The sequence below is a fragment of the Bison bison genome, unplaced genomic scaffold (assembly GCF_000754665.1).
Source record: "Bison bison bison isolate TAMUID 2011002044 unplaced genomic scaffold, Bison_UMD1.0 scf7180017864484, whole genome shotgun sequence".
Taxonomy (NCBI): Eukaryota; Metazoa; Chordata; class Mammalia; order Artiodactyla; family Bovidae; genus Bison; species Bison bison.
In genome coordinates, this window is record NW_011495044.1 from 1,043,883 (window position 1) to 1,068,211 (window position 24,329).

At 58.4% G+C, this 24,329-nt stretch overlaps 1 protein-coding gene across 1 annotated transcript in view; it reads right to left on the reverse strand.

The window, feature by feature from the left end:
• The window catches only part of PTPRF (protein tyrosine phosphatase, receptor type, F), a 76,756-nt gene that overhangs the window by 27,804 nt on the left and 24,623 nt on the right, over positions 1-24,329 (reverse strand). Inside the window, 4 exon segments of the mRNA XM_010862795.1 lie at positions 6-414; positions 1,930-2,199; positions 11,627-11,737; positions 20,185-20,373. Coding sequence (XP_010861097.1) covers positions 6-414; positions 1,930-2,199; positions 11,627-11,737; positions 20,185-20,373 — 979 coding nt within the window.

Sequence of the window (24,329 nt, forward strand, 5' to 3'; positions counted from 1 at the left end):
AGTGGGGGTGGTAGTGGACGCGGTAGCCCCGCACCAGGCCGTTAGGCTCCTCGGGCGGCTCCCACTGCACCAGCATGGTGCTGGCGCTTAGCATGCGTGCCTGCACGCGGCGCGGGGGGCTGGAGGGCGCCTGCTCCCCCGTGCGCGCCCGCACCGCCTCGCTGGGCGGCCCGCGCCCGATGCTGTTCACCGCCAGCACGCGGAAAGCATACTCTGAGAAAGGGCTCAGGCCGCCGATGCTGTAGCGGGTGGTGGCCACGCCGTCCACCTCCTGGAAGGGGCCCTCCGCGCCCGCTGGGCGGTACTGGATGCCATAGTAGGATACAGGCTCTGAGTTCCCAGAGTCCCAGGTCAGAGTGACGCTGGTGGCAGTTGTCTCTGTCACCACAAGGTCAATTGGAGGCTTCGGCAGGGCTGGGGACAAAGTGGAAGGCTTAGGGCTGCCTGAGGTCATGACCCCAGAAGCTGACCTTGCCCTGGGGTTCATCCAACCAGAGTGTGGTTGACCCCACCCCCACAGCCCTCCCCTGCAAAGAATCGCCTGAAAAGCCCTCGGTGACCACTGAGGTCTGGTAGCGGGGGCTGGTGGCCAGGCCCGTCAGTGCCTGCAGGGGCCTTGGGTCACTCGGTGTCCACCTAAGTCACTTCTAGGACTCCCTGGACCTCACACCAGCCCTGGTGGCTCATTGAGCAAACGGACCCAGAGGTGGCCTGCCTGGGCCCGTGCAGATGGGAGACACACAGGCCTCTGCAGTGCATCTGGGCTCACCCATTGGCAAGTGTGTGTAACAGGGGCGGGGAGAGGGAAGGGATTTCCTCAGGGAATGATCCTGGATTTGAGAGAGACGGATGGGGCTGCTGGCCCCACGGACACCATGGCTTGGCTCAAAAGGAGGGGAGAAGTCCCAGGTCCACAGCCAATCCCCGAACAACAGGCACTCACAAACTGAGTGCTGCTGGGGCGCCAGGCACTGCGCTAGGGCTGAGGACGCGCTGTTACACGGTCACGTCGCTGCGCTCATGGGGTTCATACACCAGTGCGAGAGAGACGCGATCAGCGAGCAATGATCGTGGCTCTGGTATGTGTAATGCAGCAGAAAGCAGGGTGCTGAGATGGAGAAAAGTCCAGGGTGTCCCTGAATGGGGTGATTGGGGAAAGCTTCCCAGGACTGAGACCTGGAGAGCGAGGTGGAGCCAGTGACAGCAAGGGTGGGGTGAGAGCAGGTGACACTTGGGACTGTCAGCCTGCTCGGGTCACAGCAGTGCGGATCCTGGTCTTTATCTTAAAAGCAGTCAGAAGCCACCGCAGGGTGTTTCTCCCTTCTATAATGTGATGCTGCTCTGTTAAACAGAGGACTCACGCTGCAGAATGGGGGTGTTATCAGAGGGAAGACTGGAAGCAGAGCGCCCCAAGGAGTCTGGTCTACATGTGGCTGTCCTAGGGCCAGGGCAGAGAGAACCCACCTGCCTTGGCTACTGTTTCCCATCCTTCTTTCTGGGAGGCTGGGAAAGCTGAGGGTCCAGTTCTATGGTTAGAGGGGTGTGTGGTGGATTCAGACCCCCAGGGTTCAAGTCCCTGCTCCATCATTTACTTCCCTGTAACTCTGTGCCTCAGTTTCCTAACTTATAAAATGGGAACAACAAGAGAATCTATTTGCCAGGGTGACGCCACCTGAACAATATAACCTGTGCTTCCTAACCAGCACGGCATCTGCCCCGCAGGGACCTAGCACCTGTTAGCTCAAATATTTAAGCCAGTTTCTGACAGAAAGCCTTCTGTCCACCACTGAGGGCCAGGAGGACCCCCAGGGCCAGGCACCAGCGGGGTAACAACCCTCAGCCCCACCCATCTCCCGGCAGTCATGCCCCCCTTCCCCGCCCAGTCCAGGGAAGGCCACGGGCCATGGCCAGCACACCAGTGAGGCTCACCTTTCACGGTGACCTGGGCCGTGGCCTCGATCATGCCCAGGGAGGAGATGGCCACGCAAGTGTAGTTGGCGGAGCGCACCACGTTGCTGAGCTCCAGCACATTGCGGCCGACCGGCATCTCGTCCTCCTTGGTGAGCTCTTCGGCCCCCATCATCCACTTCACGTAGGGCATGGGTGCGCCAACGGCGACGCACGTCAGGTTCACGCTGCCGCCCGGCATCACCTCCTGGCTGCTGGGAGGGATGGAGAAACGCGGAGCCACGCGGCGCACTGCGGGAGGAGGGAGAGAGGCGCTCACAGGCCGGGCAGGGCACGTGTGCGGGTGGAAGGGCAGGGGCCCCTCGTCCAAGAAGCCCCTCTCGTCAGAGCCAAGGGGTGGGGTTCCTGGGCCCTGGCTGACCCCCACCCATTCTGCTTTGGGGCCAGAATAGCCCCCGCTCTCAGGGAATGTCTGGAACACGAGAGATTCTGCAACCAAGCTCCCGTTTTACAGCCTAGGAAACTGAGGCCCAGGATTACAGGGGAATCAGTGCAAGGCCTGTAGGGGCCACATCCCAGGTTGCTCTCCAGTGCCCACCTCTACCTGCTCCCACCCCTGCCCCCACCAAGGAGGGTCTCCAGCAGGGCTAGCTGGGGCACTAGTGCCAGAGATCCAGGCACCCTAGGGTGGAGGGTCCTCAGAGCAGGACTCGGGCAGGGCAGAGGGTCAGCCCGGAAGTGACGTGGCCACCTTCTCTGAGGCCACTGCCTCCACCTCCAGGCTGTGATCCCCGGGGAAGAGATGAGGGCAGCAGCAGGACCACCTCCCAGGACCTCAGCCTGGCAGAGCCTGAGAACCCAAGAGGAGGGGCTGCTTCCAGGAGGGACTGGACAGGGGCCAGAGTTCTGGGCGGGCCAGGGACGTGGTCCGCGGGCAGGATGGGCATGACGATGGCAGTAACATGATGAGGGTGCCAAGCAGACGGCTTTCGGCACCAATGGACAGGGTCTCAAGGGGGAGGGTGGCTGTGCCTGGCCACAACCTCCAACCTTGGGCTCCCCGGGAAAGAAGCTGTTCTGCGCTTCTCAGTTCAAGGTGCAGCCTGGACCCCCCTCCCACCCCGCCTGCCAAAGTCTCGAGCTTGGTAAAGACATTCGGAACATGCAGAAGGAGGGAAGGCAAGCAAAACCTAGCCATGGGCAGACATGCTTGGCATGCAAACAGGGCATGCAGTTGGTGGGCAGAGGCTGGGGTGTGTCCTTCCTGGGCACCCCTACACGCAGGGCTGAAGAAGGCAGGCAGCGAGGCTAAGATTAGACCCAGAGGGCATCACTCAGGGTGCAGGTCTCTGAGGGTCCTTGCTGGGGAGCCCAGGCATGCAAAGGACCCATGGTGCTACATCGGGAACACCTCCACCACAGATGCCAGACTGCTGCTCGCTCAGCCCAAAAGCATGGAATACAGCTGGAAGTAACTGCAGACACCACCTGGTCCAACCTGTGACCTCATTACACAGAGGTCAAAGCTGCAACCCACAGACCAGACATCCAGCAAATCACCAGGTCCTGCTAAAGCACCACCTAAGATAGCTTTCCAACACTCTAATTTCTTGCCAAGTCCACAGGTGAATGCCACTTCCAAAGTCCAAGCCACCATCCTTCCCTGGATTGCTGTGCTGTGTTCTCCATTGCTCCTCCTGCTCTGGTCATCCCCCGACCCGGTCACTGGCCCTCCACAAACAGCCGGCACAAATCCTTATCTGTTCACGTTACCTGCCCAGTTAAAAACTCTCGCACCGAGCTTTGAATGACTCCTCAGCCCTCATTTTACTCAGCCTCAACTGTACCCACACTGCCTCCCTCCGAGGCCTCCAGTCAGAGCCAAAGCACCGCCAGTGCCACAGCCAGCGCCAGGGGCCGCGTCTACTTCCCTCGGTGCCCCGCACTCACTGTGGTGTCAGCGTGTCTCCTCCCAGAACTGGCATCCCCATCTTCTTAGGAGAACCATCTCAGCCCCCATTTTTGGTTCATGGGCTATGTGACCCAGATGTGGCTCGAGAGGTAGAACCTTTGGCCTTTTGCGAAAACTATTAAGACACGTGGCTTTTCCTCTCCACTTCTGGTCTCTAACCTGGGGGGTGGGAGGCTGGGGACCACCTTTCACAATACTCGACAGGACCTGCTTGAGAACAAAGGAGCTACTGAGGAGAGCAGAGGTAGAGACAGAGACAGAAGAATGCCTGACCGAACTGTTTAAACACCTGGATCCAGCCGTGCCTGAGGCCAAATCTACTTCTCTACTTTCAGTTTTGTAAGACAAGAGTTTCCATGTTTGGCGTTAAGCTGATAGAAGTGGGCTTCTGTCATCTGTCCTAAAGCCGGGAGTCTGCACTGGGTGGCAGAGCAGTGCTGTGCGGCAGGGGCACAGGTGGACCCCGGGGGCACGGCTGGCAGGAGAAAGCCATGACAAAGAGCTTCCTTTGAGCGCTCCCCACAAACAGCAAAAGGCTGGGAGGCTCGGACATGGTGCAGGCACTCCCTGGGCTCTGGTGCTGAACCTGGGGCACAGGTCATGAGGAGCGGCATGCCCGCTGGTGGAGATGTAGCCTGGCTAAAGCAAAAAGGCTCACTAACTGACCAACTCTCTCCTTGCCTCTCCCCTCTGTAGCCTGGCTAAGGCAAAAAGGCTCCGCGGTCCTAACTGACCAACTCTGTCCTTGCCTCTCCTCTCTGCCAGTGGCTTCCCCGTCTCCTCCTTGTTCATGGGCATCCAAATGGGTCTGGGGGGAAGAGAACCACTCTCGGGCACCTCCTCTGGGCTGCGGGTTTCCACGCTGTGGATGCCGGCACCTCCCAGTTAAAGAGGCGGGAACTGACAGCTGACACTCAGGGACGTGTTTATACACGTACTGGAAGCAGGTCCGTGGGATGAAAAGCTCAGGGCCCTTTGAGCCCTGGCTCACAGGGTGAAAAGAGAGACCCAGGCGGCTCCATGAAGAAGCTTCTGGGTCTCTTGAGGCTGTCGGGAGAAACACTCTCCAGTTGGCATGAGGATGGGCCTCAAGCCTGTGTCAGGGACACACCTGCCAGCTTGACGGTGGTCAGTGGCAGAATCTTGGGACCCGATCAGGTCCCTGGATATGAGAACAAAGAGCCCCAGGGGAAGGAAGTAGGTCATTGGTGGATAAACCTTAGGTCTCAACCTAAGCTGTGAAGAAAACTGACCGGTCTTTACCTCAAACAGTCCCGGAGGACAAGGTGTTCTCGCCACTATTAGGAAATAAGGGCCCTTGGGGAACTAACATTGAGAAGGGTTTGTTTTTATTTTTAAATTCCCCCCTTCCAGATGCAAGTGGAAGGGAGAACCGCAGGGGCTAAGGATGAGTGAGAGGTCAGAGGTGAGCCTTAGGATCACCCCTAGCACCAGGGCAGGGCCTCAAGCCCAGGGACTCCTGGATGGCACGCTCCAGCAGGGCACGTCCCTTCACAGGCCTGCTGGGCTTCAGCCAACACAAAGAGCCTGGACAGGTTTGCCGCAGAGCAGACTCATCCTCCCCACGGTGTAGGGGCTAGGACTACAGAGAGAAGGTGGGGGTAACAGAGGCAAGTGACCACTTCCTGGGACCCTGAGTATCTGTGGAGTCCCGAGTTCTGGATGGTCACCCCGCTGTCCCAAGCGCCAGGAGTGGCTGGTGCCTCCCTGCAGTCACTGACACGAGGCCTCCAGAAGGGGCAGGACTCGCCCTGGACTCGGGTCTACTGACAGCAGCAACAGCAGGGAAGGAAAAACCAGGGCCGGGGAAAAAACGCACCTAGGGTCTAATCCTGAGCTCCAACAATGACGGTCTATTACTGTTCCCCGAGCATCCTTACTGCTGACATTTTATAGACAATTTCCAAAACAGGGCCTTGCCATTTCTGGATTGTATTTCAGCTGTAACTTTTAAGTCTAATTATTTGAGCTGACAACCCCCTATAATAGGGCGGTGCGGCGCCTGGAGGCATCGGCATTCAGTGGAGTGACAGCCTAATCGCAGGGGGGAGGCAGCCCCGCAATCGGCATTCACTTGCGGAAATTTCTCTGATGAAAATAACACAACATTAAGGAGGGGATAAGGGGCAGGATCCACCATATCAAGATAAAATAACTCTTTAATAAATAACCTTGTGGCTGCCGCAGAGCAGTAATTAAATGCCAGCGCACTCGGCACACAGTTTTAAGTAAAGCTGGAAAAATGTAAGATGTAATTATCAGCACCAAACAAATTACCAGCACGGCAAATCCCCCCTGGAATATTTAGAAACTCATTTCTGCCTTCCCATTAAATATTATTTTTGGTGGAACCATGGAATGGTAAAAGGAGAAGGGACAAGGGACCGGGAGGGCGGGGGAGGGGCCCAGGGGGAGGCGGTGGCAGGCTGGGCTCTCTCTGCTGATGACCGTTTTCTGAACTCGCCCCAGGCAGATTTGCCCGGTCAGCGAAACGGTGTAACTGAAATGCCCCAGAGCTCAGGAGTGCATATGATGATGCTCAGGGCTGGTTTCTGAGCCAAGGCTGCAGTCCTCCTCCCGACAGGCTCCCCCTCCCCGGGGAGGAAACCCAACCCACAAAGAGAATGCACAGGACACCAGGTGGCCCGGGTCTGCTCCCTGGGGCTTCGCCCAGTGGACGGGAGCGCCTCCTCTGACGGCTCAGACCAAGGGACACAGGAAGGACTGCCGCCTGTGTCCTTGCCCCTTGGCCCCTGCTGTTGGACTGAGGGCGAGGAGTAGGGGCCTGGCCCTGAGGGTGTGAGACTGCTCTGGAATGGGGTGCTGCGAGGTCTCCGGGAAGCCCTCCCCGACCCACGGCCATGCTAGGGCTGCTGCGAGGCTCACACATGGCTCTAGGCAGCAGCTGACTGCTCGGTCAGATGTGAGCTCCTGGTCAAATGATGCCCAGCACCCAGTGTGGGGCTGGGGAAATGCCAGCTGTCTGGGAGAAGGTGGGAAGCTTGGACCAGGTGGGAAGGCCCTCACCTGGATCTCGCTGGAGAGGGAAGAGACCAGTCAATGGGACGCTTCCTCAGTGAGCCAAGGTGACGCCACTCACCCTTTGCCCGACACTAAGCTCGGTGGGCACAGAATGGCTGCTGTCCGTCCAGCTTCGGGGAGGTGCTCAAGGATAGTGCAGACCCTGGAGGACGTTCACCCTGGGCTGCAGGATCTTGAGGGGTGAGCTCATTCTAGATTAGCCTTCCCCTTCATTTTCCCAATGGTTTCAGCTGAGCGCTAGCAAATGTGGATTTTAAGCAGGGGGGATGGGGGAACTGTGGAAGGCCTCACAGGTGCACATAAAGCCCTACAGCTCTTGCAGAGCCCACAACCACTTCTGAGCTCCACCTGGAGCGGACAGCTGGCCTGGCCTGGGCACAAAGGCAGGGCCCAGTCTTGTGCCATGCACCGTGCCCACCCAACCTCCCCAGCAGGGGAGCCCAGCTAAGGGGACATGCAGACACGTGGGGTGGTCAGGGACCCAAGCAGCAGAAACATGCGGGGCAGGGGGACCTGCCCACCCACCCCTGGTCCTGCCCGCCTGCCGGCTCGAACAATGGGAGTGCAGAGCCCGACGGGTGGGCAGGCCTGACTGGGGTGAGCCCGAAGAGCTGACCGAGCCCTCTGGTCCCTACTGACGGGGGCATCCCGTCGATGGACGAACTGTAGATGGATAAGAAGTGAAAAGGACCAACCTTCTCGCTGATCTGAGAGATGAGAGTTTGGGTTGATGGCAGAGTGCGATGAGGATGAGGAGGGAATAAAAAAAAGACAAGGAGAAACACAGAGAGAGTAAAAACAGGCCAACCTTCATCTGCCCACACAGCACGGAAACGAGACAAGACTCTTGTGCCCCACGCACACACACGTGCCCACAGGTGCGCGCGGACCACGCCGCTCACAAAAGACTCAGGACTCATGGAGGATATGGGCGGACAGGGCTGGGTCCCGCCGGCAGGTGCCGGGTGCCAAAGGGTGGGACAGGGACGGGTGGGAGTGTGGCACAGGCAGGCCCCCATGCCTCACGCGCACCCCAAGGCTCAAACAGACTCACTGAGCTCAGGGCCCACCCAGCCCACAAACCCACCGAGGCACATGGGCCACTAGAACCCCGCCACCTTGAGGAAGCCCCATGCTGTGCGGCCCCAGAGTGTGAGGAAGCTGGTCTGGAGCCTGTGGGGAGAAGCCACGGAGCTGTCGCCCCGTTTACAGACAGTTGCGACCCAGCGGCCAGGTCCCTGCAGAGAAGTGGGGAAGGGCAGGGGCAAGCAGGCCAGGCTCAGTGGAAAGCGTGGCCCCTCCCTGGTCCCTGGCAGCTGTGCGTCCTAAGAGCTAGACGAGAGAGACGCTGTGGATGGAAGGAGAGAGTGAGTCACTGGGGGAGGTAGTGGGATGGAAAGGCTGGTCCACCCGGCATGCCTGGGCCTGCTAGACCGTGGGTGGAGCTGCAGGCAACTGAGCAAAGTCAGACGAAACTGGGTGGTGCAGCCCCCATGGTGTTTTCCCCGCGGCAGCAGCGGCTACTGACTGCCCAGCACTTTCTGTGTGCCCAGCACCGGGCTGGGAGCTCTACATGCACAGGCCTATGAAATGCAGACACTTAGGGTCTGAGAGAGGGGGCCCCTAGTCTGCGGGACAGAGGAGGCGTGTGAGGTGGACACTGGGGCCAAATCCGAGGAGGAGACATGACTTCGGGCCCCATGGACGTGGCAGAAGAGAGTTAGAGATGGATGGAGACAAGAGCCAGAGTGAGGCTGTCCATCTGAAGAGTGTTTCGTAATGGTGGGGAGGAGGATTCCCCCAAGCTACACTGGGCAAGGTCTGGAGACCCTGTGAGCGGTGACCAGGGGGTGCTATTGTATCCAGTGGGTCGGTAAACACCCCAAAATGCACAGGACAGCCCCACAGAGTGTAGGGTTACTTGGTCTCAAATGTCAATGGTGCTGAGGTTGAGAAACCCTGAGCTGGTGTCCCCACTGACCTCGATGCTAAGGCTGAGCCCAGGGCCGGCCTCCCACTGGCCTGGAGGGTGACAGGTGCCCTGTCTGGAAGGAAGCTTTACCACCGCTCTGCCGGGAAGCAGGCGGGTACAGGCCAGCACTGGGGGCTTTCTCCATGCGTGCCCACCCCCAAGAGGGGTTCAGGATACAGAGCTGGTGGCCAGCACCACAGAGGCTGTCCCAGAAAAGTAAAGGGCTGATGGGGCTCTCAGCACTGCTGGGGCAGAAAGCAGGGGCTCTGCCAAGACCATGATGAGGAGCGGGGGTGGACCCCAGATGCCAGGGTCCTAGCAGCACAGCTTAGGGTTCTGTCCTAGGGGTACAGGGCAAATCTCTCTCTGCAAAGCAGGGCGGGTACGGATTCAGGTGGGGGCCTGGCTATCAGACACGTCTTAGGGACGGACTGAGGACTGGCCCCACAGGAATGTGTGTGTGTGCCAGTAAGAGCGAGGAACAACCAAAGCGAGGCTGTCCCTATTTTAGGATTCTGAGAGGGCAGTGGCACCCTACTCCAGTACTCTTGCCTAGAAAATCCCACGGACGGAGGAGCCTGGTAGGCTGCAGTCCATGGGGTCGAGAAGAGTCGGACACGACTCAGCGACTTCACTTTCACTTTTCACTTTCATGCATTGGAGAAGGAAATGGCAACCCACTCCAGTGTTCTTTCCTGGAGAATCCCAGGGACGGGGGAGCCTGGTGGGCTGCCATCTCTGGGGTCCCACAGAGTCGGACACGACTGAAGCGACTTAGCAGCAGCAGCAGCAGCAGCAAGTGGGGCTAGAACTAAAGGAACACCCATGTTCCCGGCCCAAAAGGCCTGTGGAAATGGGTCCGGGAAGGCAGTTCAGGAAGACCCGTGGGAGTGGGGGATGGGCCATGGCAGGAACCAGTTAAGAGTCCTGCCTGAGCCCATCACGTGCAGACAGTGAAGTTCCCACAGACAAGGAGGTAAGAGCCCCCTGATCAGAGCCCGAGCCACCAGCTATAGCAGCTGAGCTCAGCTCATCCAAAGAGACCTACTGTCCCACCTCGGGCTGAGGCCAGCGTGACGGTGACTTCAGAGAACGCCGCACAGCCAAGACGGCGACGAGGAGCTCAGCCACCCCAGCTCTGGGCCTCCTGCCTCAGTACGGTGCCTGCAGCTCTGCCCGCCCCTCCTCTCCCTGGTGTAGCCACATGCAGTGAAGGACTTCACTGCTGAGGCCTCGAAACTCCACAGTCTCAACACGATGGTCTTCTGGAAGAAGTGCTAGGTCAGGCCCACACAGCAGTTGGAACAGTCTGGGTGGAGGAGGGAGGTCTCTGAGGAGAGTCGTTCAGTTGCTCCTCTCAGAGGGGACTCATTAGGACCTTGTGTATTGGTCAGAAGCTCCGCTGGGGGCAGCGTGGGGGGAAGGCCGTGCAATTTCTGACATACTCATCTTGGCTATCTGGGTGACCTGCATGCTCCTGGCCTCCATGCCCTGACGCTGCTCCTTAAGACAGGCCCTGGGGCAGCTCCGGTGAGCCCTGAAGAGCAGAACACCTGAGAAGGGGACCAATGGGGACCTCCCATCCCATGCCCCCAATTCTGACGAGGCATCAGCCACTCTCTGAAGCCCCATTTGCCCATCACCTGTGGCCTCTTGGGATCTTGTGCACTGACAGCACAGCCCCTTAATAAGCTCATGGTTGATGGCCTAATTCTCTCTGGTCTGTCTGACCATGTGGCCCTGAAAGGTGGGACAGGGCACTGCGTCCGCCCTGCCCCGCGCTTGGCCTGGGCGGACAGGCAGACGACGCCCGCTGTGAAGCTATACTAAGCACTTAGCGTGATGAAATCATCACTGCAAAGAAGCGGCATCCACTTTCCTTTAGAAATCCCCCGAGGGGAGACGGTTTCACTTTTCATGACGCCCATCTGTGAAGGAGGATTAACTGGGGGGATGGTAGAGGTAGGAGGGGTGCCAAAGGCCCCTCCTGGACACTGTGCACACAAAACCCAGAGTGTTCTCAGGAAGGGGCAGGTGGCCAGCTTTGGTTCCCCTTGGGCTATGAGCATAACAGAGACTGGACAGGCCAAAACAGCCCCAGACCCTCTCTGCTGGGCACCTGGACTTGTGAACACGTGACCCGCTTAGTCCCAGCGAGAAATACCTCAAACGCATGAGGTGCCCACCTGCAGGGGCTCAAAGCTGCCTGGGCCTCACCCCCTACACAAGGGTCCTGGCTGATGACAAGGCACACCTGGCTCCTCCCCCAGGAAGCGCCAAGGCACACCTGGTCAGAAGGCAGGTACACCTGGCCTGAAGCCCACCCTGCTGGGCCGGGCAGGACAGACTCAAGGACGACCAGGCAGGTGTGAATATGTTCATACACACACATACACACACAGTCTGCTGGAAAGGCTCTAGACTCTCGTGGGGCTCCAAGCCCATGAGGCAGGACCTATAAGAGATACAAATGCTCCCAAGAGTAGCTGTTCCCAAAGGGCCTGCGGGAGGAAGGCAAAGTCGGGTGGATGTTAGGAGCTTGCCCAGTGGGAGCTGCTGCTGCTGCTACGGCTGCTGCAGAGAGGTGAAAAGGAGGAGAGACAAGGCCCATGGCAGCCCGATGGTCCACACCAAGGTTCTGGGCAGCAAGCCCGGCTACTGCGGCTTGCTCCATTGAGTCAGGCAGAGTTGGGCACCACCTGAGTCCTTACCTCGCACGTATAGGTTGGCAGGGGCCGAGTAACGAGTGCCTGCAGAGTTGGTCGCCACACACTCGTACTTGCCTTGGTCCGACTCCTCGCTGCTCTCAATCTGCAAGGCACCTGTGGGGACACAGAGACGGCGGTCTGGCCTGGAACCTGAGGAGGGGTCTCGACAACACCTGAGGCTCGGGTCGACCAGATGTGGCAGGCATCAGGGCCACACCTGGTACAGGTGCTGCTTCTGGGAAGCTCTCCCTGACAAGCCCAGAGGCCTCCTGGACAGAACTGAAGGTCATGCTCCAGATAGCAAGCCCTCTCCACTTGAGGTCTAGCCGGGCCTGTGGGCTCGGCCAGGGGCTCCACCCCATCCCCCAACTCCACCAAGCATCTGCCACGCTCTGGCCAGTACACAGTACTGGAGCCTGTTTGCTAATGAGCATCCCCAATCAGAGCATCATGGAGCCAGGCGTGGGTGGGAGCAGCTTGGAACCCACGAGCGTGCGATGCCCTCCTCGGGCAAGACCTGAGATTCTACCGCCCACCAGAACCCACAGGAAGGAAGGGCTGGCCCTGCAGGCCTGGTGCCCAGCAGCCTCTGCTCACAGCACCCCTCCTCCCCGCCCTCACCTCCACCCCCGCCAGCCCCACCCATTCCGGCTCCTCTCCTCAGCCTGGTCCCTGCTAAAGTGCTTCGACCCACCGCGGCTCCTGCATAATTCAGGAGGCTAATGGAGGCTGCAGCTCCCACTCGGGCCAGCGCCCGAAAGGGCTGCTCTGGCCGCAGACGGACAGATAGGAGCTGGGACGTGGGGGTGGGGGTAGAAGGTGGGCGCTGAAAATGACCCTCACAGAGGGCGGAGGAAAGGGCTGGGACCAGTCCTGGCAGGTCCAGGTACCAGGTAGGGGAGGCCAAGGCGAGGGCGAGGTGGGGGGTGGGGGCGAAACCAGAACTTGGCCACCTCCAGCCCGGGCAGTAAGCGCCTAAGAACACTGCTGCTGGAGAGGGCACACCGGGCGAACCATCGTGACAGAACACCCCAAGGCACAAGCAACACCCGCTCCCTGGAACAAGCTGACAGACAATCACACCCACACAGGACGCTCCAAGGGACAGTTAACAACCCCACAGGACACAGCCTGACAGAAACCCTTGCCTACACAGACCTACCCCTCCCAGAGCCCAGGCCGGCTGACAGTTACACCCACACAGGACGCAGACAGAACTGCCTGATCCCGCCTGACCCAATGGGACAGGAGCCACGAGGAGCTCTCGGGGCCCAGGCTCCAGGGGGCGGGGTCCCACTGCAGGTCTGAGCTGTAGCATGTAACAGCCTCTTCACCCCCAATACCTCTCTTTCATCACCCAAATGCTGGGCAGCAGGAGGGGCTATGAACACGGGAGGTGGGGAGAGCAATGCTTAGGCTCGACCCCAACGCAGAGGGAGAAAGGGCTGGCCTGCTCTGTGGTCCTGGTCAGCCCTCCCCACCAGCATCAGGGAGCATGAGGACCCAGGACACATGCCAAATACCCAGCTCCTACGAGAACAGCCCTGACGGGCACCCAACAGGTCATGTTTATGGGATGAATGGACGCTGTCACAGAAAACGCTCATTCAAGCAAATGGGGGTCAGGCCCCTGGCCAAGGGGAGAGGGGGCTGTATGAAGGTCAGTTCAGCTGAGGGTAGAGGAGAGTCCTGGAAGCTGGTGCCACAGGTGAGAGCAGGAAGTGGTACCTGGGTGGGATCCTGGGTGGAGGAGGAGGCTCCCCTGCATTAAGAACCAGGACTGGTCAGGGGACCCCACGCAGACCCTGAGACTACTGCACACAGAAACCCCCAAGTCTGGAACCAACACCATGAGCTGGCAGTGGGGGCCTGGCCCCATCTTCTGTTCTGAAAACAGCCTGGCCCTGAACTCTGAGGGTCTAGAGGTGCCCAAGGATACTGAGAGGCGGGGAGAAAGCGATGTGAATACAAACACTACAGAAGCCACCATTTTACAGGATGTCTGCTCTGGGCCAGACCATACCCAATCCTCTCCCTCTGCTATAGTCATCATGCCCCATGAGGTGGGTCCCTGGCCTCAGCCTAAACAGGAGGAAACAGACTTTCGAGAGAGAGAAACTGAGTTTTCAAAGGACACGAAGTTGAGTCAAACTTGAACATGGCTTTTCGTGGATCTTTGAGTCCAGTCTGGGCTTGGAATCCCTGAATGTAGGGTCCTGCAGCATGAAAGCACAGGTCAGGGGATCAGGCTACCCAGGACCCTGTTGATTTCTGTTGGCTTTCCAGCCTCTGTGTTAGTCTTAACTGCCAGTCCTTCCCAGCGTTTGCTGGACTGAGAGATTTACAGGGGGAGCCTCACTCTACCACAGGGCTGGATGTTGAAGGGGGAGCTAGCAATGACTGAAGGCCCCAAGACCAAGGAGGTTCTAGAGATGGAAGGCAAGGCTTGGTCATGCTCTCCCACCTCATGGGAAGATTCTCCATCTCTGGCCAGCCTTGAAGACCAGGGCCCGGCTTCCCTGTAGGAGTCAGCAGAGCCCCTTCTGTCTGCGGGGCTGGCCTAGAAGGCCTGGTCGGTGGGCTTGCAGCCCCAAGGCGGGGAAGAGCCGAGTTATGTCCACAATCCAGACTTGGAATGGATGAGTCACAGGAGGGGATGGCTGAGAGTGGATGTGTGTGGTGGCCGGTGGTGCTGAGGGGCCGGAGCTGGAGATGAGGAGGCTGGAGAGGTGGGGATGGGGGAGGTGACGACGGGACGGGACGGGATGGAGTGGTGGTGACGGCGTGGCGTGGCGAGGCGTGGCGTGGCGAGATGCACGGACAGCATTCTTACCTCTGATTGGTGAACCACCTGGCGAGGTAATTTGAATGCAAATAAGATCAGAGAGAAGCATTAGTACAAAAGGAAGGAAAGCCACAAAAAGCCAAATCAGATAAAATAAAACGCGAGAGAGGGCCTTAATAAATACACGGAGAAACTGAGGTCTGGCTAAGGCCGCTGCAGGTGGTATGTGATCAAGCGCCAGCTGCGTGGAGGCGAAGCTGTGTTCCCCAGGTCACTGGCATGGCTCTGAGGAGGGGGGCAACTGAGGCTGGGTCAGAAGGGCTGGGGGGTGGCAGGAATCAGGACGGTGAGGCAGGGCTCCTGCAGACCCCACTGGCTGAGGTCAATGGAGGGGGAAAGTGAAGAGAAGAGGTGATAACCCCACCCTGCAGGGACCCCTGAAGGGTGTCCCTGAAGTGCACAAGATTGAGTAGGATTTCAAAACAGAGGACTTACCCAAAGCAAAGCATTTAAGCAGACAGAAGAAAGGGCTAAAGGGAGGGCTCACTTCAGGCCACTTCCAGACCAGCCCCCTACAAACACACACACCAGCCCCCTCCTCACCATCGGGTGGAGGTCCCTGTGAGGTCACTCAACCCTGCTGAACAGAGTGACCTGCAGAGTACCCCCAACCTGGCTGGTGAGAGGCAGAGGCCATGCCTCACACCCCTTTGCCTGCTCATTGCCTTGTAACCCTGGGAATCAGCAGCCTAGAGGGCCAGAGGCTCACCCTGCAAACACCCGGTGCGGGGCTATTATCAGGTCTAGACTGGCTCCCTCCCCAACAGCGGCCCCTCTCTCCGGCTGCCCCATCCAGAGGAGCGGGGGCCTATGGGCAGGTCCAGGTCAGCACTGTCGACCCTGCCCCTCTCTGCCCACTCCTGGGGAAAGCAGTGTGCTGGAGACAAACACTGATTACAGCTCATTGAACCTGACACCCACTGAGGAGGAATTATCCATGTCCGCAAGAATGAGGAAGTAGAGGCTGAGGAACATCAAGTGCTCGAAGCCCCAGGTCACACAGCTTACGAGGTGGCAGGAACCAACCAGGGCTGGCTCACAGCCTTCCCACTGGACCAGGCTGCTTCCTGCAGACTCAGAGGCTGCAGAGAAGGCGAAGGCAGCGCTGGGCCCTGGGCAGTGTGTGAGGCGCACAGAGACGGTCCAGGGAGAGTCATCTTCCCGGTGATCCTCCGGGCATGCTTCATGGACCCTCAGGGTCCCTGAGGCCCTTTCAGGGGTCTGCAAGGTCAAAGCCATTTTCACATTACTGAGAAGCTTTTGGTCTTTTTCATTCCTGTTCTCTCATAAACATACAGGGAGTCTCCTGGACGCATCAGGATGTGATATCACAATAGACCAAAGACAGAAGCAGACAGGAGGATCCAGCTGCCTTCTATTAAACCCCAAATTAAAGAGATTTGTAAAAGTGTAAAACAGGGCCGCTCTTCTCACTGAATGCTTTTGTTTCACAAAATATAATTATTTTCCATTAAAAAAAATGTTGTTTATGTTAACACGTAATGGATTTTAAAATTATTTTAAAGTGGATTAATAAATACTTAAAATTTTCTTGGTCTTAACATCTAGTATGGCAAATACTGATAAATAATCCACACAAACAAAAGCTCTTGGAGATCCTCTGACATTTACAACCAGGGGTCCTGAGACCACAATGTCCACAGGCTGATCTACTACAGTGCAGGTCTGACATGGGAGGGGGAGAGGGAAAGGGAGGGGAAGGGGTGGCCACCTAAATGCTCCAGGGCTGGGACCCCTAGCTCTGGCCTCAGTAATCCCAAAACCGAACCTGCTGTGAGAAGACTCTGGGCCTCTCTGGAAAGCCATTTCCCCACCAAACTGAAAGAATTTGTCTTTTCCATTTTCCGTGATGGGTGTGGGAGACTGGAGGGTCCCTCAGACCCACACTACCCCTGAGGGGTGCCAGAGTGTTCGGATAAAAGGGACTGTTGCTGTCAGCAGGCCCTCCTGGCAGACCAGCTGGTGCTAGGACGGAATGGGGGCTGCAGCCCTCAGGCCCACCTGTCTGGGCTGGTGGGCCTTTCTGCAGCCAGATGCTGGCATCCAGGCTCAGGTGTCTGGCTGAGCAGCGGACAGTGTGGGCAAGTGGTCCTCCACGGTGATGGGGATGGTGGCATATACACTCAGGCCGTGGGATGAGTGCAGCACTGAGGTGTCCCAGTGCTCCTTCCGGACTTGGCAGAGCGTGGGGCCCACAGCAGTGGTCTGGAGTCCCCACCTGGTGGTCAGCCCCGTCTTGGCTCCAGTGATGCTGCCCACTCCTGACTGACTTCCACTCTCCCTGAGTTTGTGCCCATTCCTCTGGGGCCCACACCGGGTCTCAAGTTCAAATCCTTCAAGAGGCACAGGCTGTGGCAGCAGGTGACGTCACTTTGGAGAAGAAAGCACCTGTTGAGCAGGGGTCGTGCCTGGGCATACGCACTTGTCTCATGCTTTTGCTCCAGGCAGCCACGCTCTGATGCCATGTGATGGGGCTCAGTCCGCAGACACCTGAGGAGTTCTGGGTACGGTCGGGGAGGGCCTGAGGTTCGGAGAAGACGAGGCTGTGGCGCTCTGGGGCCCTGGCAGGGCCCAGCCTCTCCCCAGGCCCCAGTTTAGTCAGATGCGATAGTAGAAGGCCCTAGATGCAGTCCCAGGGGATATCCCCAGCCTCGGATCGCCACGTGATCCCGGGTGGGTGACTCCCTAACTCGCCTGTAAAGCAGGCCTGATAATCACAAACTGCCCTACTTCTCATGGTTGCAAGAGAGTCAAGTGCAACCAAAGGCAGAAAAGCACTTTGTAAACGGTTGGTGATGCGTAAACTGTGAGGTCCCTGTAAAAGCTGAGTGCTCGGGGCTATTCCACTCCATCAGGGACGCCCCTGTCAGATGTGCCCGGCACAGTTCCACACCCTTCTAAACCGTACAGGCCAGGGGCATCAGCTACTGGGTCAAGGGTCAGGACCAGGGTCAGGCAGTGATGGAAAGAGTCTGATTATTGAGCAAGTGGGATGACTGAGGCCCCCTCAGATGCCATCCCAGAAGCTGGATCCTGGGCCATTACCCTTAGGTCACCGCTTTCAGGTGGCAGGAAAGGTCAAACAAGAAAGGTTTCCCCGGACCTGAGAAGCAGGTCTGCAAGGACAGGGCCCAAAATCAGTAAATCGTTTATCCTCAGGGCTCAGAGATATCTGTCCTAGAGCTGGGCTTGTGCTGGTCACCTGCCAGGCCCTTGCAGGCGGGAGCCAACCCCAGGCCCTCCCTGCAGAACACCCAGCCTAAGTGACCAGAGCTGGAGCCAGATGGTGACAACACATAGCAAGGGGAGTCCCAAAGGAGTGGGCCTCAGGCAGAGAAGGGGGGCTTCACGTTCTAGTGAATGTGAGCAGAGGGTGAGGATGTGGTTGGGGGACTCAGTACAAATTGGGGAGTGACTGGAGCTACAAAGAGCCCCATTCACAGAACCCTCATCACAGGCCAGTCAACTATAGCTCTCACTGCCACTGCCTCACTTAATCCTCACTGTAACTCCTTTTTAAAGATGAGAAACTGAAGCTCAAAGTTAAATAACTTCAGTGAGGCCAAGAAGCTAGTGGGTGAAGCCAGGACCTGATGAGAAGAAGCTAGAGATGTGAGCTGGGGAAGAGTGAGAAGGGCTGTGTGTGCCTGTTCAGGAGTGTGCACGTGACCACGGAGGCAACGAGATGCCACCGAGGCCATCAGAGCATACGGGGCACAGACAGGAAACTCTGCCAGTGCTGCAGGACGGATTCAAGGGGAGAGCTTGGAAAGCAGTGTCCAGTGACCTGGGATACAGGAGGAGAAAAGAGGACCAACGTGAAAGCCATGTGGGTGACCAATCAAGAGGGTTAAGGAGCTCCTTATATAGAGCAGGAGTTGGGGTATGTCCTAAGTTCCGGGTTAGAGGGGCTGCCACTCACAGAGAGAGGGTCAGTGGAAGCAGGGCACCACTGTTCGGAAAGGAGTTAGCACCCTTCACGGTCAGGGTAACACCCAGAAGCCAGAGGGCTTTTTTTAGTCTAGGACTCCAGCAGGATGTTTGGGTTAGAATGACAGAACAGGGACTCGCAGGCGTGGAGACAGATGGAACCTGAAGCTACAGGGGTGGGTAAGCCAGCTGGGGGAAGAGCTCTGTCTACGGGGCAAGAGCAGGGCTCACGCGCTCCCCGCCCGGAGGAATGAGCAGACCGGGCTGCCGAGCAGAGAAGGGGCGCTTGGAAAAGAGGGAAGCCGGGGCAACCGGGGAGTGAGTGGGTTGAGAGGGAGGCAGGGTGGCTGCTGAGAGGCTGAGGAGGCCAGTGAGCAGCATACCATGCACGAGCTGACTCATGGGGCCGTGAATGGGTGGCACCAAGCCCGGCACACAGCAGGCGCCACATAAATACTTAACAAACGGAGCACGCGAGACGGCGTGCCTTCCCGGAACTGCTGCCACAGACAGTGCCAGGCGGAGGCCAGGCCTGCGGGGAGGACCATCTGGTTGCTTGGGGAGCCTGCCTGGGGGCTGCGGGGACACGCAGAGGAGCCGAACCGTGGCAGCCGCTGTGCCACACTGGGCAGCGGCCGCGAACGCTGGCGGCCTGTTTCCTGCCTTGATTATGGCTGTTTTAATTAACTGCGCTACAGCTGCCTCCATCTTGTTGAGTTTTAATTAAATTAAATGAGCTAACACTTCATAGGCTGTCTCAGGCGGCCGCAGCTGGGACCAGAATCCTGTCCCTGCTGGGTGGTTCATCCCTTCCTCCTTCCCTGGGCACCATGGGGGCGCCCACCCGGCGGGAGCTGGTGTGGAGGGGCTGGCACCCCAGGGGGTGACATGACACCTCTGTAGCCGGCAAGGTTCTGAGAGGGGTTAGGGTTATGACCTCCTTTGCGGTGTTGACACCGCAGCTGATGGGTACGTTGGTGCTGGCCACCCGGCCCGAGCCTACCATCCCACAGCTGGCAGGAGGGCTCCTGGACTGAGGTTGACCAGCCCAGCCTGCACTGGCGGCAGATGCAGAGCTGCAGCCAAGCTGATTCCAAGGCTCCCTTCCCACAAAAACGGAATCAATTATCCTGGCGGGAGCCTCGCAGGCAGATCGATCGACGGGGCGACACCTCCCGCCCGGTTTCAAGGCAGTATCCTTGCTCACAGGGCTCCAAGCTGGCTCGACTGAGACATCCAGAGGAGACGGGTGGCCCGGGTGGCCGAAGGATGGCTGAACATCCCCCTGGCTGCAAGCCTCTGAGGTCCAGCCTTTGGAAGCCTGATGAATCAGACATCTTTGGCCTCTTTCCCTGACGTCCGGAGAAGCACAGAGAAGCACTGTCCGGGCCCCTCTCTCAGGCCGGGCTCCAGGGAAGGTGGAGGATGAATGCCCACAGAGCACCTTTGCAGAGCCCAACACAGGCTGGGAAAGACACTCGTACCTCCAGGTGCAAAGGCGGGCTGTAGTGTGGAGTCGGACAGTCCCAGGAAGGTGAAGGAATCACTGATGAGCAGCCCTCGCTGCCAAGCTCTCTTCCTGGGCAGCTCAGGTGGGCCTACAGCAGTATCTGGCCCACCCACCAGGTACCCTCTGCTCAGCCCTGGAAGGTCAACCCAGGCCAAGGCCTCCCGTAGCTCCCAGGCCCAAGAGAGAAGCGCTGGGGTCCAGCCCAGCACCTTTCCTGAAGTCTGCGCGGCCCCTCGACCCTAGCCCTCTGCTCACCTGAACGCAGTTGCTTGATGCGGCCGTTGCTCGCAGCGGGGTCCACAGGGAGGAAGTCCTTGAACCAAGAGATCTCAGGGTCTGGATTCCCGCCTGCTGCACACAGCATAGTGGCCGTGCGGGCCTTCTCCACCACCTTCAGCTGAGGCCCCATGTCGATGGAGGGGAACCCAAGGGGCAGCTGTTCCTCTGCAGACAGAGAGCAGATGTGCATGTTAGGGTTGGCACTGCCTGCTGGATGGGACCGTCATGATTCCCAGGGTGGCTGTGACCCTTGGCTCCTCTCTTTTCTGCATTCTAAGTACGACGCCTGCCCTGACGTGAGGAACCAGAGTCTGGAGCCCTACTACCCAGCTGTGCCCTTCACAGGGTCAGCGAGCTGCCAGGGAGCCCACCGTGTCCCACCAGGGAGTTTACAGGTCTGAGAAGTAGGCCTCAGACTGCAGACATGAGTACTTACCTCTCCAGGCCCTGGGAAAATAAGTTTTGAGCCTCTCCTGGCCACAGAAGCATGTGCTTCGTGGACACTGGGCTGTAGGGGGCCCATGGCTCACACAGTGGCATCGCCAGCCACAACTCAGCCCAGAGGCTCCCTGTGCCATCCAGTCCCCACCCTCTTGTGTGCGTGGGTAGTGTCCTTTCTGCTGCCTGCATCCAGCGTTCAGCTCCACCAGGGGCAGAGCCCCATGTCACCGCCTGGGTTCTGGTCCTGACTCTGGGCACCCTTTGCCTTACCAATGACCCATCTTCAATCCCTGGTGCCCACCCTGAACCTCCTTCCTTACTCAGTCCTGACCCTGGAGGCCATGGTCAGGCCTGGGAACCCAGGTCTGAGCATGTGGAGGCTGAAGAGATTTAAAAAAGGGGAAAAAAAAAAAAAGCCCTGTGAGGACATCAAAAGTTGATGAGGGAAGCAAACCTCCTTGGCTGCTGCTTTCTCCCAGCTTGCCAGTGGTTGGGGGCTCACAGAGCAGTCATGTCCACAGGAGCAACAGGCATGGACCGCAGCAGCACACCCCTACTCCCACTGCACACGGACTCCTGCATTAGCCCTGAGGGACCCAGACAGGGGCAAGGCTGCCCACTCCCCACCCTTGGGAGCACATGGGGCTGAACACAGACTCTGGACAAGTGCAGACCAAGTAGAGCTCCCGCCTCCATCACTAACTAGCTCTGCGACCTGGGAGTGTTACTAATCCTCTCCCTTTATCCATTTTTATCTATTAACAAGGTTCAAGTGCCCTCCTTATAAAGTCATCGTGAAAACTGCATCTAATGATGCACATAACGTGCTGGAAAGTATCGGACAAAGAATCAGAACCCAAGGACTACTGGCTGACATTATTATAATAGCAAGGGCTGGGCCACCAGGGCAGGCAAGTACCAAGACTTGGGCCTGGGGCCCCCTTCCTGTCTGGTGAGAGGCGCCCCTTGCCAGGAGCAAACCACAGAGTGAGTGTGGCGGTTCGGCAGAGCCTCTCCACCAGTGTGGATGCCGGGCTGCACACCCAGTAGGGGAATGGGAACCCTGTCCTTTGTCAGTTTCTTGATAGAGGAGCGGGGCCCCGTGGTTGGGGAGGCCAGCACCACACCCATCTCCCTCCCGCAGGCCCAGCTCGAGTGTGCGGGGATGTTTGCTGAGGTCAGCTCCCATGCCAGGGAAAAGGCAAGTGGCATCCTCAGAAAGGAGGAAGGTAGAGGCTGGCAGGGCTGGTCCCCCCAGAGACCCAGGGGAAGTGACTGGTGGGCAGGCAGGAGAGGAAGCTGGAGAAGCCCCAGCAGGCAAGGGCAAGACATTTCTCTCTCTGCTGCCACACCCCAGGGGGCGCTCTGCCAAGGCTCCAGCTGCCTAAGCATCCCTAAGGGACTGTGACCCTGTCGGGAGAAGGGGCGGGGACCAGTAGGAGTCACCTCCCCAGCTTCTCTAGGTAGCTGGCAGAACATCTCCCCACCTGCAGCCCTATAAATTCCAGACATGAATCCAGCGTCTGTTTGGCTGTAAATATGATGCCACAGCATCCTGACTTTTAGCTCTGATTTTTAAAAGGAAAATGTTAACCGTGGCAAGAAAAGGGAGGATGGAAATGAAAGCAGGACTTGGGATGCACCAAGCAGGGAAACAGCTTCCTTTGGTCCTGCCGCCACTAGCTTTTCCAGGAAGGCCCAGGCAGGGCTCCATCCACTTCCACCCTTCCTGGACTCCCCAACAGCCGGGGGACACTCTGGGCTGTTGGAGCCATCCCAGCCCACTGGGGCACCAGTCTAGTTCTTCCCAGGCCTCAATTCTACCTGCTCAGCCCTCCTGAGCAGTGGAGTGGTAGCGGGGCAGGGCCTGCCAGAGTTAGGGCCCAGGAGTCAGTGGGCCTCCATCTCTACCCACAAGGTGCTGATCAAGGAGAAGGGAAGAAGTACATACATCTGCAGCCCTGTGTCCTGGGAATGTATTCTGAATTCCTAACACGGGGAAAGTCTTTGGGATCGTGCCAAATTAAGGACAATTAATTTTCCTCCCTCAATTATCGTGCCCTCAATGGCTCCGTCCTTGGCTCAGATCATCCCTGAGGCATAGCCGCCAGAGCCTAAAACCGGCATGTGTGAAGAGTCCATAAAACAGCGGGACCCAAAAGCCCGTCCCTTGTGCCAACTAGGCTTCCAGGCACAAGTCGGAAGGCTGCAGTTCTGCACCTTGGTGGGGGGAGCGTGTCTCACAGGAGGACTCCAGCCCTTCAGGAATGACCTGCTGTTGGCTCTTCCTTCCACACTCACTTGGTGGAGCACCCCCACCCCCAGGCACATTCAAATATAGCCAAGGACAGCAGCCACTTACTGACACCTGTGCCCGTCTGGCCAAGCTGAGTCCTGGGCAGGCTGGTGTACACTGACCGACCATCAGACTGTCACGTTTATCCTCTTCACATAACCCCTGTACCTTGAACCGCAGGAGCTTGGGGTCACTGTACCCTGAACCACTCACGCTAAGGACCAGGGCAAATTCCTCCTCAGGCTGGCATCACATGATCACTTCAAACCCATCAACAACGGGGAAAACAGAGGCCCAGGTAGAGGGATAAAGGTCAGGTTTATGGAGCACTTCCTAGTTCCAGATAATGCATTAAAATGCCTTACAAACTGATCTAATCTTTACTGAAACTGTGTAAAGTATATGAGCAAATGGAGGCGCAGAGAGATCCAGGAACCTGCCAAGGCCACAGAGTTAAGTCGAGGTGGGGCTGGGATGAGACCAGGTGGTGGGACCCCACATTGGGCAGGGTGTGGGCGCTGGGCTCGGGATGGCCCTGCGGGAGCCAGCCACCATCCTGCTCCCATACCACGCCCTCTGCCGGCTGGGCTTCTGGCTGGGCGCTCCATCGCAGACCCCTGCACACAACGCCGCCGCGTTTTTATTTCCGCAAAACGAACACGACTGCTCCACACACGGCCACCCGCCGGCACGCACCACTTTCCAACACCGGCACAGACTGGTCACGCCGAGTCCGCTCAAAATCCATCCTGAGGGCGGCGGGGCTGCGCAGCGCCGCGGGAGGAAGGGTCCCTCCCCACTCCAGACCTCCTGGTAACTATGGCAACGGCGGAGAGCCGGCGCCTCGGCGGAAAGGCGGCGCTTGCGAGTCCAAGCGGTGCGCGCATCCGCGGTCCGAGCCGCTGCGACCCCTCCCGTCCCCTCCTGAGCTGAGTCACAACACCCCTACTCAAGACCCTACTCCCCAACTCTAGGGAGCCCAGATTCCTTCCCGCTCAATCGACGCCTAGCTGGGGGCTGCCCCCTCAGTGCGCACAGAGCGGAGAGGTCCCCACATCTGCCCCTGGCCAGGTTTTTGCAGTGTGTCCCTCTGAGGCAAAGGTCGGTCCATCCTCTGAGAAAAGGGTCCCCGCGAAGAAAAGAAAAACCCGTGGGGACTTTAGTGGACCTCAGAGGTACTGGGAAGCCTCTACAGCTCTTTGTGTATTCTGCCTGCATGCAGTTAGGGCGCACACATTCCCAGGGTCTGCCCACAGATCTGTGTACCTGGGTTGGGGACACACGTGTGCATATACACTGGTCTTTAGATACTGCAGTGGGAACCCTGATTTCTTCTCTGCCATCCTCACTGGGCAGAGAAAGGGTGCGGGGGCCGAGGGGTGGG